The sequence below is a fragment of the Lolium rigidum genome, chromosome 2 (assembly GCF_022539505.1).
Source record: "Lolium rigidum isolate FL_2022 chromosome 2, APGP_CSIRO_Lrig_0.1, whole genome shotgun sequence".
NCBI classification, from domain to species: Eukaryota; Viridiplantae; Streptophyta; class Magnoliopsida; order Poales; family Poaceae; genus Lolium; species Lolium rigidum.
Window position 1 is genome coordinate 160,071,485 of NC_061509.1, and position 15,442 is coordinate 160,086,926.

Below are 15,442 nucleotides of genomic sequence, written 5' to 3' on the forward strand. Positions count from 1 at the left end.
CAGTTCCTCGTCGTCCGGATCGGCGTCGAGGTCGACACCGATCTCCAGGTCGGCGCCGGCATTGGCGCCGGTGAAGAAGGAGCCGTCTTCCCCGCCGACCAATCGCGCGCGCGGCGGCGGCGGGATCGTCATCCGCGAGCCCTCGACGGCACAAGGACAACTCCGCCCCAAGCGCGAACCCGACACCTCCGGCGAGCGGAAGCGCAAGCCGGCGAAGGTGAAGATGGAGGAGGCGGAAAGCGCCGAGGACGCCGCCATCCTCGAGGCCGTCATCGCGAGGTCCCTCCAGGACCTCGTCCCCGCCGACAACGCCATGCCCGTCGACCAGGCCTGCGCCTGGTCGAGGGAGCAGTGGGAGAAGGAGGAGGTGGAGAGGCAGGCGAGGCTCCTCGAGCAGGCCGCTCGCTACCGCCGACCTGCGACGCCTCCGTCCGGCGTCGCCGTCCCCGTCATCGACCTCGAGGAGTCCGACGACTACTGGTACAAGCCATCACCGTCCCCGCCTCGCATCAGTGGCCGATGGGGAGACGCCGGCCAAGGCACCAGCAGCCAGGCGCCACCTTCCGACGATGGCGGCGATAGCGACGGCGACGACGACTACACGGTGTTCTACCGCCATTTGGGCATGTAGAGCGCCGTGTTTTATTTAGTTTTATTTGTATCCCCTAGCCGAATTCGTAATATAGTCGAATTCGGCCTCTATGCATGAACTTCCCCCTTTATATAGTAAATATCATTAAATTTAGTCAAAATTCATTCGTTTTAAGCCGTATTTTGTCAAGTTTTCGTTTTTCAAATTTTGATCGGCGTCTACGCCTGAGATCGCGGCGGGGAAACTAGTTCTCCCCACGCCAAATTTACGTCCAATTCGAACGTAAATTTTCCCGAATTTCGACGTGAAGAGGGCAAACGAGTGGAGATGCTCTTAGCCATCTCCTTGCCGGCGACGTTTCCTCCCCCTTGTGACCGAGGTCTGTGGAGCTAGCCCAAGGTATCGATGCCCCTAGCCCCGTACGTACGTTTGTACGCGATGCTGTCAAAAGGTAGCTAGCTTATGAAGATCCGATCGATGCCTGCGATCCGATACGATCTTCATCCAGTTTGTTTGGGCGTCATGGTTAAGCTGGGTGATGCAAACTGGGACGCGTGGTTCCACTTTTTCCTTTCTTCTGAAACAAAAGGCCGAGGATTCTCTACCTTGCGTGGCTCCCCTTTTGACCGACCACTCGTCGGCTTTTACTTGTGTCGGTCCAGCTTCGATTTCTAGATGATTATGGTCAGTCGATTAGTGGACGTGTGACGCGCTGTAAGGAGGGGACAAAGCAACTAATCGACTTTAAATAGTCGAGGTTTCTTGGTGTGTGAATCGATGTAAATCCATCACCATTGGTACTACAATGTTAATCAATGGTGAAGAAAGAAAAAACATGTGATATGCCCGCCACCCGGCCGCGCGCGTGACCATCCAATTAATGGTGATGGATCCATCGAATTTCAATGCTGCGGATGGTTCGATAGATATGGCGCAATTGTCGTCGGTGGAGCACTGCAGCTTCCGTACACACACATAGTGAGATAGATCGACCGGACTTGGATCGAAGGTCAAAGAACAAGAAGCAACAATCACGCAATTGTGCTAGCTAGCTGCAGTACGATCACGCGCACATAGATACGAGTTCATGTCATCAGAATATGTTTAGCTCCAATATGATGCCAAGCTGCCGGTCATCACCTAGCTGCACAGCCACAACTAGCAATTGAACAGTCCTGAGACTTGACTTGCATATACAGTACATATCAAGTGTCCTCAATGGTCCACGCCATTAAGGTCGCGACATGGATTTTAAGGCGAGATGGTGACCAGCTAGCCGTCCGGCGTCGATCTACAAACTTAGTCACACGACCCGCAGTCTCTTCTCCGAAACTCACGTTAATTTGCTAGCTTGCAGTCTACTGTAGAAGATGAATTAAGCTGGTCCATATCCTCCCATGGGTGAAGATGGCGCATCCAAATCTGCATGGCTCCTCCGCCCTATATAAACCAACACCATGGGAATCTCCACACCACACACACAAGCACACCCATCCATTATCTATCCAGGCAAGAATAGAGCAGAGAAGCCTTGCTGGGAGCTCAAGAAGCAGGCGCCAATGGCGAGGCATCGCCTCCTTGCCCTGCTCCTCATCGGGGTAGTGGCAGCCTCCGCCTACCACCAAGCAGCCGCTGCTGGCCGAGGCCTCGCTGCTGTCGAGAAGCTCCCGGAGCCCGAACCTAAGCCTGTGCCGTACGCAGAGCCAAAGCCGAAGCCCATGCCACAGCCAGAACCCAAACCAGAGCCAATGCCCAAGCCCATGCCCAAACCAGAGCCAATGCCCAAGCCCATGCCCAAGCCAGAGCCAAAGCCAGAACCATTACCCAAACCTGAACCTAAACCGGAGCCCAAACCTAAACCAATGCCCAAACCTGAACCCAAGCCTGAACCATTGCCGAAGCCAGAGCCAAAACCGAAACCCAAGTGTGAACCTAAACCTAAGCCTAAGCCTGAACCTAAACCTATGCCAGAGCCAAAACCCGAGCCCAAGCCTGAACCTAAACCTATGCCAAAGCCTAAGCCGATGCCTAAGCCTGAACCTAAGCCAGAGCCTAAACCGGAGCCAAAGCCTAAACCTGAACCAAAGCCAGAGCCCAAACCAGAACCAAAGCCGAAACCAATGCCTAAACCTGAACCAAAGCGAGAGCCTAAACCAGACCCCAAGCCTGAACCTGAACCCAAACCAGAGCCGCCACCAAAAAGCAAACCACCGTCAACTGACATTTGATACATTACATGTTGTCCAAGTCCGGAGCTAGCTTATGGCTAGTTTGAACATGCAATTCCTGGAATAAGTGGCATCTTGACATCACCTCTAGATAGTGAGGATTGCACATTTTCGTATTTCATGTATTACATTCCTCTTGTCTTTTATCCATGTATGCACGATGAGTGTACGACTTCTTTGATTATGTTTTACTTGTTTAATTTTTCATGTTTATCTATCTACGTGACTCGCCATACTCCTTATGTATGTACGTGCATGGATTGTTTTCCTTCAAATATAGAGACAAATTCTCTAGCCACTGTTTATGTTGTTTTTCTATGGATATATGTAAATTGGCATGGTCTTCCTCAAGAAAAACGAAGAGCAGTGCCTCCTAAATAGCACAAATTATGCAATACTACGCACGTATATGCCTAGGCGTAGGAAACAGATGCCACATTATTTATTGGTCGATTTTAAAATATAAATAAATTTATTTTTATCCTAAACTGTGACTTAACCATATGCTGATTAAATCATAGAAAAATGCCACTGGACCAGGGGTCTTGATTTCTACCCTTCCCTTCGGGGGATCTAGAGTTAAACTCGAAGAGTCGGAGCCCTTGCCCTTCTGTAAGGCCTTGATTTTCGATGTGGGGTACTTCCGGACATTTGATCATCCTGAGCGTGTTAATGCGTTCGGTTCCTACTTGAATGATGGTTAATTTGGCATGTGCATGAATGAAGATCAAGTGCGTTATCTATTACACCATGTTGCTCAAGATTACCAAGAAAAGGCACCACCAGATTTATCATAAAAATTATTCCGTCAAGAAAATCGACCCAACTTTAGGTAGGGCGGAATGGGAAACCAAAACATTTTTCCATTTTCCTTAAAGCGACAGAAAGGTTTAAATGCACGTGTGGTCTGTAAGTGGTCGCATACACATTTTCCTCATCAAAGATGGCTGACTATAGATGGCGGAAAGGGGGAGAAAAAAGTCATGCTGCTGATTAGTCACCTCCCTCAGATATTTCCTTCTACTACTGCCTCCGACCCATGGAAAATGTCGGACGGGTCATTTTCCAACACACCCCTCAAAAAAACCAACAAACCCCACGGTCCCTTTCTCCTTCCTCCCTTGCTCCGCGTCGCCGCTGCACCGGCCACCATGCACCGTGTTGTTGCCCTCGCCCGTCCAGCGCCTCCTCCCACTCCATTCCTCCTTAGATTCCCAGCTCCCCCCTTTTGGTCTAATCCCCCGCGCCTCCATCCTCTCATCCGACCTAAACGTCTACTCTTTCTTCCATGGTGATTCACATCGGTCAGCATAATCAGGCGGTTGAGCAGCAGAAGATTGAGGTGGCGCGGTGTCTGCTCCACCAAGGCTTCGATTCGGAGCAGCCGCGCTCGATTTGGGGGAGATGGGGATGATGGGGAGATGGGCTGATGATGCGGTGTTGGATGCGAAGAAGCTTCCACCTTTTTCCTCCATGTCAGGCGGCAGCGCGGCAGCCAGCAGTTGGTGGTGGTGGTGAAGCAGTGGAGAGGAGATGGTGGGCCACCACTGACCTCGTCTGCGACGACCTCGCATCTATCCGCCCGTAGGTGATGATCTCCGTTGCAAGGCGAGAAGCAGTGGGCGGAGGCTACTTTGCTGGAATTAGCACATATGAGCATCTTGAAATAGCATCATTTTCAGTGATGGAGGTGGTTGCCCTACGCTCAGGTCAGTAGTTCTTGATAATTGTGAGTACTAGACTACTAGTTGCCTTCATTCTATCTGATTGATGTATGAAAATGAAAGTGGTGTTTCTAAGGATGCTGTAGCATTTTATTGGGCTTAGAATTTTGATTTGTCCCATTACACTCGTTTATTTCTCAATTCGAAAATATATGAACCAAGTGAAACTTTAATTCGCCCATGACCTTCACCACCACACCAACATAAAGAGCCAGGTTCTAGAAGCAACTGTAGCTCTTCCCTAAGCGGTCTAGCTGCAAAATGAAAAATTAAAGACAAATTTAAGAGACATGCAAAGAAGTAACTCGTCACGAGCAGAAAAGTTGTGGCAATAGGGAGATCACCAAATTAGTGTCACTGTCCAGCTGCTCAAGAACCCATGTTTTGGATTAATGGTAGCAAGATTAATACATTAAAGTAACAAAAATACAAATTTCTCACAAAAGAAAGTTAAATGTATAAAAAAGAATATAAAAAGGAAAAAATTATACCAAAGGAAAGTTAAATGTAATAAAAAAGAATATAAAAGGAAATTTTATTCAACCAAGTATCTTTTTTATTTCTCTGCTAATTGTAATTATTTTAATTTTTAATTTTTAATAACTAATTATTAAGTACGAAGTACTTACTGTGCTGATTATAGGAGCTGCTGCGCATAGCTCCGCCCTGTCACCTGCGCCTCGAGCAGGCGAGCACACCTCTACCGTACCCTATACGATCTATTTGGTGATGAACCTGCTGAGAAGGACGTCTTTAAACTGGTCGGATTTCTCCTCGCACTGGTGAAAAAAGGGCCATTGGTCGCGGTTCGCAACTGTCATTAGTTGCGGTTGCGCAACCGCGACCAACTAAGCGCGACTAAAGCCCCCACCCTTTAGTCGCGGTTGCTTACGAACCGCGATTAAAGGCCCGTCCACGTGGGCGCCAGGCGATCGTCGGGGCGGAGGACCTTTAGTCGCGGTTCTCCTGGCCAACCGCGACTAAAGGCCGCCGCAGGTTTAGGGTTTTAGCCCCCCCCCCCCCAAACCTGTTTTCTTTTTAATTTGTATTGTTTTATTTCTTTTGTGTTTTATTTTAATTTTGAAGGAGTTTCACATATTCTACGGTACTACATACATGCATATGAATGTACAATTTCAAACAAATTTGAAATTAGAACCAAAGAGAATTCAATAGGAATATACAATATATATTCAATATCGGATGACCAGCATATACAATTTTGAACAAGTTTCCATACATAATTTAGTGCATATGAAGTTCTACGTCCTCTACATAGTGTTCTCCTTTAGGATGGACGACTTCCCTCGCGATCCATCCAGCTAGTTCCTCTTGAAGTGGTCGGAAGCGAGCTTCTGGACTAAGCATCTTCCGGAGGTTATTCCTGTTGATATTGTTCTCACACGGAACCCGCTCAGAGGTGTATCTCCGGATCATCTCACAAACATAGTATCCACGTAGATTGGTCCCCGGTGGCTGAATATCCCTAGTCCCACTCACTGACTGCATAAAGTGTAGCTCTTTTTTGAACTCACCGACCTCGGCATCTACGAACCGTCTCCAAATCCTACGAGGCAAAGAAAATTAAATGAACAAGAGAGTTATTAGTTACTTGATATTAGGAAATGAACGAAATAGGCCGATCGATATAGCGACTTTTTGTGATCCTCTAACATGCGATCCAAATTCTCCCTCTCCTTTTCAGTTTCGCAGCTTCTCCGTGCATCAGCGATGGTCCGACCAAGATCATCAGCGGGTTCATCACGTGCCTCTTCTTCACCTTCCCCTTCACCATCCCCTTCACCTTCCCCTTCACCTGCAGCATCCTCCATGAAAGTATCACCGAAATGATCAAGATAGTTTTCATCGATGAAATCATCCCCTTCTTCATCTTCTTCCATTATAACCCCTCTTTCTCCATACTTGGTCCAACAATTATAGCTTGGCATGAAACCGTGCCGAAGCAGGTGCAGGTGAACTTCTCTTGAGGAAGAGTAACCCTTCTGATTCTTACAGTCAACACATGGACAGATTACAAAACCCTTTTGCTTGTTCGCATTAGCCACTACGAGGAAATCTTTCAAACCCGTAGTGAACTCGCCGGAGAGTCGGTTACCGTACATCCATTGCCGATTCATCTGCATTATTATAATATAAAATATATAATTAACCATCATGCATTTGTTAAACTAATTAACTAGCTACAAACAATAGAAATTAAACAATGAACTACACACATGCATATTTTATCAATGACACATATATATGAAAGGTTCAAGTTGCTAACCGCGATCGAGGAGGAAAAAAATAAATGAGGAAGCTCAAGTGTGGCTCCGACACTTCATATCATGTATGTTTCATGCTCTTGGGGCATTTCATCAAACACTTTGTGTGCATAAGAGGAGCCAAAAGCAAACCTATACCCCCTTGTGAAGTTTGTGAAGAGAAGTGGCACCAAATGGCTAAGTGCTGTGGGCTGAATGGTATATATAGGGGTGGGGCTTTAGTCGCGGTTGGCCAGGCCAACCGCGACTAAAGGCCTTCGGGCACCTTTAGTCGCGGTTGGCCAGGCCAACCGCGACTAAAGCTCCTCCCGTGCACCAGCTGGCCACCGAGCGCCCTGGGCCGAGGCCTTTAGTCGCGGTTCGCCTCCCGAACCGCGACTAAAGACTCCATTAGTCGCGGTTCCTATACTTTCGCTACTAATGGGGCTGGACGGAAGCCTCTTTTTCTACCAGTGTCGCTTGGTACTAAAAAAGGAGCAGAGCCATAGGATACCATACCAGACCACCGCTAGGGTCTCCTTCTCCCGCGTCCAGGTGTCGCCGGATGACGCGTGCGCGAGAAAAAAACAACCTGGAACCTCGCGCGGCTGACCTCTGTCCTCGTGTCCAGTTGCCCGCGGGCCGGCCGATCTCTTCTCCCCGTCGACCGGAGCGACGGTCGGGACAAGAAATAGCATCCCACTCGAGCGTTGCGACCGCTACAAGTCTGGAGCGGGTAAGAGTAGCTCTACCTTAAAACGCGAGCTGTAAATGGAGGAGTTCAGTTTGCCGAATCCCGCATTTTTTAGTTTGAGAAACTCGCGGGTAGAACTTTTAAAAATTTCGCGTTGGTTGCACTCCTGGGAAAATTCAGAGAAAGTTCAGTAAGATCAGACACATAATAGATCATAGTTCAATGTCGCTAGGAATAGAGCGATCATGATCGCATACAGAGCAAAAGAAACTAGCACGCATGTACCTATGGCGGCTAAACTACGGCAACGACGGTGACGATTTAGTCGATGACGATGACGTCCACCGCGCGCTCCTCCGCCTGCTGAAGCTGTTGCACCGCCTCCTCCGCCGCCTTCTGGCGCTCGATGATGCGGAGGGCCGCCTCCAGCTCGGCGCCATCAGCGGCGACCTCACATTTGCGGACACGCTCGAGGCGCCGCTTCATGCGCGCGACGAGAGTCCTCGGGACGGGGGTACGCGATTTACCCAGCTTCGGAACAACTGCTCGAGGACAGGGCCTACTGTTGCCTGTCTGGAATTATATGTGCGCTTTCGCGTTGTTACAATGAGTTGTGGTTGCCCCCCTAGGGCTCCCGGGATCCGGCTTATATAGGCGCACGGATCTAGGGTTTACACGGAGAGTCCTAGCCGGAATACAAGTTACCAAACTACGGTACATTATCTTGCCGTGTACATCAAGGATCCGCCTTCCTTCACGTGTCGTACCGGATCCGGCTACCTCTAACGGGCCAGGCCTGATCCGACTCCCAATGTCGGTTTGGTGGATCCAGATCCTTGTTCCTGGGCTGGACTTCATCCATCTTGATCTACAGCAACTGGGCCGCCCGATGGGCCTCATGCCACCATCACCGTCTATGGGCCACCCGGGCTTGCCGGATCTAGGCACTGTCGATGGTACACCCATGAAGTATACCCACAACAGTAGCCCCCAGAGTTCTCCGAGATTCACCTTTGTTTTCGCCTTGTTGAATCATCTTTGCTTCCGACAATCCTCTTGGGTAACATGGGGAATTTGAAGAACTGCAATTTCATGATCTCTTCTTTTCCAGTTTTCATGCCAGAAATAACCCTTACCCCGCGGGACTTCATCCATCGACATCATTTTTCAACGTGTCTCCGGGTTACTCCCATGCAGAGATAACGGCTGGTTGTTTTTGAATCGTTACCCGGAACCTTAAAAGGTTCGAACGGTTTCGCCAATCTTGGCGCCATTTTCGGGCGATTCGAGCGGTAATTTATCCTTATCCATTTTAACAGTTAGGGTTTTCGACACATGCCAACCATCCAACGGCGCAACGCTTGCGTTCCGACCATAGGATGCGCAACACGAATCTCCTCTCCCCGCCTATAAATATCCCACCGTCCACACCTAATCACCCATTCTCCCCCGTTTCTACCTCTCAGCATAGCGCCGCCTCCGAGCTCCTCCTCCGCCGCACCGGAATATCGCCAGAAGATCGCCGGAGACCAGATGCCGCCGCGAGGTGTTCATCAAGTTCGTCATGTTCTTAAGTCCGGCGAGCCACCATAGCAAAACCTCACCGCCGGCGACTCCGACCACCGCGGAAACCATTCCGGTAAATCCTTCGAGCTTCAGTCTGCTCACAGGTACTTGATAGGGATGACTAGGGCGTAAGACGGATCCGGCCAAAATTTCATTGTCTCGCAATCTTCGTAGATGTCGACTCCGCCTCCATCAACGATCGAGCCTATCGCGGCGACACCAATCTCCTCCGCCCCTCCCCCCTTCGTCCCCGTCCAGCTGGATCCTTCCAAGGACTCCGGCAAAGACATGGAAGGGACATCAGCCAACCCGGAAGAATCTGCCGGAGCCGAGCAAATGGAGAAGAAGGCGGAAGAAGCTGCCGCCAAGAAATCTAAGGCTCGCTCCCGCGACAGCGAAGCCAAAGGAATGTGGTGGCCATGCACCATCATCGAAACCGAACTCCGCAACCTCGAGGCGGAAGGATTTCTAAAACCCAGATCCTGGCGATCGGTTCCGGGTGCCCTGACTCCTGCTCCCGAAGCCGGAGAATGGGTGGTGACCAAGGCGTTGGTCGAGCGGGGATTCTCGCTTCCGCCGAGTGATTTCTTCACGGAAATCATGAAGGCGTACGAGCTGCAGCCACACAACATTTCGCCCAACAGCATCTTGGCCATCAGCAACCACGTCACGCTCTGCGAAGGCCACCTCCGAGTAACCCCTGATATCCAACTCTTCCAATATTACTTCTCCGTCAAAAAGGAGAAAGTCTCGCAAAGCTCCTCGCTTGCAACATGCGGGAGCATCACTTTCAAACTCCGCCCCGGGCGCATCTACCCGCACACTGACCGGCACGAGTCCGTGCGCTACTGGTCCGGAGGCTTCTTCTATTTGAAGGATGTCTCCGATCCGGCCAGCTCAAGGATGCTGCCGGAATTCAAAGACGGTCCCGCCAGCGAGACTCCGGCCTGGTCCCAATGCCCTCATCTCTCCGAGTCACCTCAATTGACCAGGGCGTCAGGCGGATCTGCAAACTGACGAAAGATGGTCTGTCAAGGAAAGATCTAACAATGTCTTGGTTCACTAAGCGGATCCAGCCTCTACAGCACCGGGACCGCCTAATGTTCCATTACACGGGGCGCGACGATCTCATGCGCGCCTCCAAGGACAACCTCTCCGCCGACGCCTTGGATAAGTGGATTCGGGTGTTGATCAAGGTACCACGTGATCTCCGGATTCATATGTGCAACATCGACATTCATACCAACGGCTCCGGGATCGCGGTAAGTCACTTGTCTTTAACCATCAAATCCCTTTTTGCTCTTTGTAGTATTTGTCTAAGTTTTTTGTTTTTATATGCTCAGCTGGAGGACCTCGAGGAGAAGGATCTCGGAACCTTAACCCGACTCCCTCACACCGGAACCACCGACCCCGAGGCCGCTTCTGACGCGGAAGCCCCCGAGGCTCCGGCTCCCGCTAAGCGCAAGAGGGCTGCGTCCTCCGGCCCAGCCTCGAAGCGAGCCCGCGAGACGCCAAGCGCCGCGGCTACCCGGAGGGCAGAAAAAGAAAAACAACGCCTTAAGCAAATTGACACCAGCAAACAGTCCCAACGCCACATCGAGCATTTTTCATTTCGTCCTCGTAAGCGCTTGTGTTTCCGACTGATTTTACTTTGCTGCTGTGATCCGACATACACTAAGTATTGTGTCCTTTCTTGTTCTGCAGCAAAAGTTCCGGAAGCAAGCCCTCCAAGGATGACAAGAAGAAAGCCAAGCCTTCCCCCGCCACGATGCCCGTTACGCCGGAAGTGGAGGTTCAACCCAAAACCTCTTCCTCTGCTAAGCCGGATCCGAAGGACGTCATCAACGTTGATAACCTTCCTGAGGAACCAGTTGCGGAATCCGGCAAGGGCGCCTCCTCGTCGCAACCTCCGCATGAAGAGCCTGATGTTACCTCGACTGAAGCTCCGGATAGTGATATCGAAAAGAAGTTGCTGCTTAGCGGTGCAACTGGTACGCCACAGACGCACCCGCATTTCTTTCCGGTTCTCAACAAAGTTCCCCTTTCACAACGTCATGCGGAAATGACGACCTTGATGAACGAAGTGTGGGGGAACCCGGAAACAAAGCGGCAAGATCTGAATGAGCTCGAGAGTGCGCCAATAACACTAGCCCCCAAACATTGGTTTGGACATTTTTTCCGAGTAGTATGTGTGGACCGATGCTTTAAGAATAGACCTTAGCGGAAACTTTAAAATTTTCTTAGCACAAGGATTTAAAATGCGCGCCCAGCCCCCAGATTTTAAATTTCCAGCTAACCTTATTTTTGTGCTTCACAGAACACTCGCAAGCTGCATGAAGATCTGCGCGTGCTTGTGCTGGAGCAGAAGGCGGAGATCGAGGGGCTGCATAAGAGAGACGTAGAGAGCCAAAAGGCCATTGGGATCCTGGAGACCCGCCTAAGAAAGCATGAAGGTAATGACTCCGGCTTAGCCCCCAGGTTTTCGCAACGCGATTTTGTTTGAACTAACTTTGTTCTTCGCTTTCCGCCTTTTCAGAGCAAATTGCCAACCGCCCCTCAATCGATGCGCTTTCCGCCGAGCTTGAAGTGCTAAAGGCCGAGCATGCCTCCCTCCAAAAGTTCCTCAAGGAATCCTCAGAGAAGGAAACTAAAGAGAAGAAAGAGCATGAGGAGAGGCATGCCCATGCCATGGCGGAGCTTGCCGAGGCGCTTAAGAAGAGCAACCAGAGGGTTAAGACGCTGGCCTCCAAGGCAAAAGCATATGAGACGGAGGCGGAAAATATTGACAAGCTGATCTTCCGTAAGAACTTCACTTTTCTTCCGGCTCATTCATTTTCCTCATCCTGCCTTTATTGCGGAAAAAACTGACCAGGGCATTTTCCAGCATCTCTTGGATTCGAGTGGAACAAGGAATCTCCCCTTGGCAGGACGGAAGCATATGAAGAGGCACGGAACGCCATTGATGATCTCTTCGAATCTTGTCACGGAATCGCCAAGTCCCTATCCTTGAAGAGGGCCAGCACCATGCTCATTGACCGGATGACCAAACTCATGCTAATGGTGCCGGAGCTCATCAGGGATTGGCAAGAATCTTCCGCCCGCGGAGTTGCCTCCATCACCTTGGCGATGTGCAAAGCACATTTCCCCACCATGAGTTTCAAGACTATTGCGCGCGGAGCCCCCAAAGGAACCAACATGAAGGCCGCCTGTCAAGGGATTAACTTATCAATGCCTACGTATTGTAGACTAGGGTTTAGTTGGAAGTAGAGGACAAGTAGATCTCGAAGGTTTCAGTCGAAAAGTACTCAACGATTAAGAAACTAGGGTTATGTTGACAATGGATTCGATCTCCTCTTTGTCCCTCGACTCCCCCTTATATAGGAGGCGGAACCGAGGGTACCGTGTTACACAAGATTACAGATTCGGGGAAACTCTATGAATTCAACCCGTAAAGTTACAAGTCTCTCTATTCCCTAATACAACTCTATCTTTCTTTAATACTAATTGAGATTTCGAACTTCATATTCTTCGACTTGTGGGCCTTCAATAAACCCCGGGTACCATCTTTGGCAGGCCCATTGGGGATGCCTATGTCAGTAGCCCCCGAGATTTTGCTTGAATCGAAGAATCAGGGAAAATCTCCAACTTTATAATCGTCGAATAACTTTTTCAAGCCATCACACATCTTTAGATAAACAGCTATATATTGTACAGGTATAATGGTAATTGGGGCTAGTTCATCTGACGGATCAGGTACTAGTTAACTGCTCTAGTGGCAATCTGCAAAAACCTACTTCAAGATCATGTCCCTGGACATGATCTCGGGATACTGGTGTTAACTCGACATGTGCCGCTTAAGGTCTTACCATCTGTCGAGTCCCAGTCATGTTTTATCGGGTACCTAACGCGTCTGTTAGGATTTTTCTTCGTATCTGTTGATACGGAAAAAAGTAGCAAACCGACGTCAGAGACGGTGCCACGCCGCTCAGAACGGATCTGGGGTCTTACCTTCGCAGAGTTTTGCGGCATTCAGAGATTATTCGCGACTGAGGCGCTCTGAGAATATATTGTCGAGTGCTTTTTCGGCTGTTGGAATAGCACATTTTATTGAGTCAACGGATGACTTATCTTGTCTTCCCGATGGGAGTATATGAAGAGTTATTTGTATAACTCGAAATATGCTCATTATACTCTTTATAATTTCATCGGGCACGCGAACAGCGTTCCCGATGGGAGTAGCCCCCGAGGCTACAGCCAAGGAATTGTTTGCTGCAATGGACGTCGTTTTCTTGGGATCTGTCGGGTGAATCTGTACCTCCTTAGAATCCTTGGTAGTGTTAAAGGTTGGTTCCCTGAGTGGCCTTCCTACATCTGGCAACACATCATAGTCAGTTATTAGCCTTGACGCCATATACTCTGCTTGCATCCTGAAAGTTTCTGACAGTCGATGAAAATCCTTGTCACATTTATCAGCTAACGCGAAACTGCCTTTGACTGTAATCGGTCCCTTGGGTCTAGGTAGCCTCCACAACAAGTATGTGTAGTGTGGTACCGCCATAAACCTGGCGTACGCTGGCCGTCCCAACAAAGCGTGATACTGTGACGGGAATTCCACAACTTCGAACTCCAGCCTTTCTATCCTGTAGTTTTCTCGGGTTCCAAACTGAACGTCGAGATTGATCTTCCCCAGTGGATAACTTGGCTTGTCTGGTGTGATACCATGGAACCGTGTGTCAGTTGGTTTTAAGTTCACCAGGGATATGTTCATCTTCCTTAATGTATCTGCATACATAAGGTTTAGACTGCTGCCTCCATCTATGAATACTCGAGAAACGTCGAATCCTGCGATCACCGCTGGTAAAATAAGTGCTGATTGCCCTGGTCGAGGAACTTGCTGCGGGTGATCCGCTATTGTGAAGCCAATGTCCTGTCCCGACCAATTCAGGTACTCAATTGTTGGTGGAGGCATCTTCTCTGCCATGAACACTTGACGCGAGATTACTTTCTGAGCCCTGTTAGATGGCCTAGCTTTCTGAATCATCGAGACCGCGCCGTTGGTGTCGATATAAGGAGGTGGATTTGGAGCTGCCGCTATTTGCAGCTGATGTCGATTTGCATCCGTAATTGCGGGAGGAGGCGGAAGGTGGATCTCACTCCTTGGCCCCTGGGGGTTTCTATTCATTGCTTGCGTGTTAGCTTGCCCTGCAAATCTCACCATTGCTTGAAAATTTCGACAGTCCTTCTGCAGATGCCCTGACTGCCTCTTCCCATCGAGATAAAAATGCATCTGACACGGTCCGTTCATCATATCCTCGGGAGATATATATGGTCTCTGGAACCTTGGTCCATTATTTTTTCTATTGTTACGGGAGTCATCTCTGTTATCGCCTCGCTGCTCGCTACTCCTCTGATAATCATCTCGATTGTTTCCTCCAGTGTTTCCTCAAAATCCGGCCGATATTTGGCCAGGAGCATCATAACTCGAGAACTGCCGAGGAAATCTTCGTCTATTTTGAAAGTTTCGACTACGGACCTCCTCAGGCGACCTATGTCGCTTATTGTGAACATCGTCTTCTCCATCTGCCCATCTATTCACTATTTCCATTAACGCTGATATTGTCGTTGGGTTGGTTCTCCCCAGATCTTCGACAAAATCTCTCCGTCGAATTCCAGCCACAAACGCATCTATTGCTCTCTCGTCAGATATGTTCTCTACCGAGTTTTTGATAATATTCCACCTTTGGATGTACTTTCTCATTGATTCATCATACTTCTGCCTGCAAGCCCTCAACTCCTCTAATGATGCGGGTTTTTTGCATGTGGATCGGAAATTCTTTACAAATATGTCCTCGAAACTGTCCCAACTGTCGATGGACCCTGGAGGCAACTTCTTTATCCATGATCGTGCGGCTCCACTCAAGTGTACTTGGATGCTTGATATGTCTCCAACGTATCGATAATTTCTTGTGTTCCATGCCACATTATTGATGTTATCTACATGTTTTATGCACACTTTATATCATATTCGTGCATTTTCTGGAACTAACCTATTAACAAGATGCCGAAGTGCCGCTTCGTTGTTTTCGCTGTTTTTGGTTTCAGAAATCCTAGTAAAGAAATATTCTCGGAATTGGAGGAAATAAAAGCCCGGAGGCCTATTTTCTCACGAAGCTTCCGAAGTCCGAAGGAGAGACGAAGAGGGGCCACGGGGGAGCCAAACCCTAGGGCGGCGCGGCCCCCCTTGGCCGCGCGGCCCCGTGGTGTGGGCCCCCGTGCCGCCTCTTGACTTGCCCTTCCGCCTACAAATAGCCTCCGTGACGAAACCCCCGCACCGAGAGCCACGATACGGAAAACATTACCGAGACGCCGTCGCC

At 49.5% G+C, this 15,442-nt stretch overlaps 1 protein-coding gene across 2 annotated transcripts; it reads left to right on the forward strand.

Moving 5' to 3' along the window:
• The first annotated feature begins 2,081 nt into the window (after window positions 1–2,081).
• Window positions 2,082–3,118, forward strand: LOC124687568 (protein TsetseEP-like). Of its 2 annotated transcripts, XM_047221345.1 has the most exons (2): window positions 2,082–2,325; window positions 2,356–3,118. In XM_047221345.1, the coding sequence occupies exons 1-2, from the start codon at window positions 2,152–2,154 to the stop codon at window positions 2,818–2,820; spliced, it is 639 nt and encodes a 212-aa protein (XP_047077301.1). In that variant the 5' UTR covers window positions 2,082–2,151; the 3' UTR covers window positions 2,821–3,118. The 2 variants fall into 2 exon arrangements, with proteins under 2 accessions (XP_047077301.1, XP_047077300.1); XM_047221344.1 differs by having other exon boundaries at window positions 2,082–3,118.
• The last annotated feature ends 12,324 nt before the right edge of the window (window positions 3,119–15,442 follow it).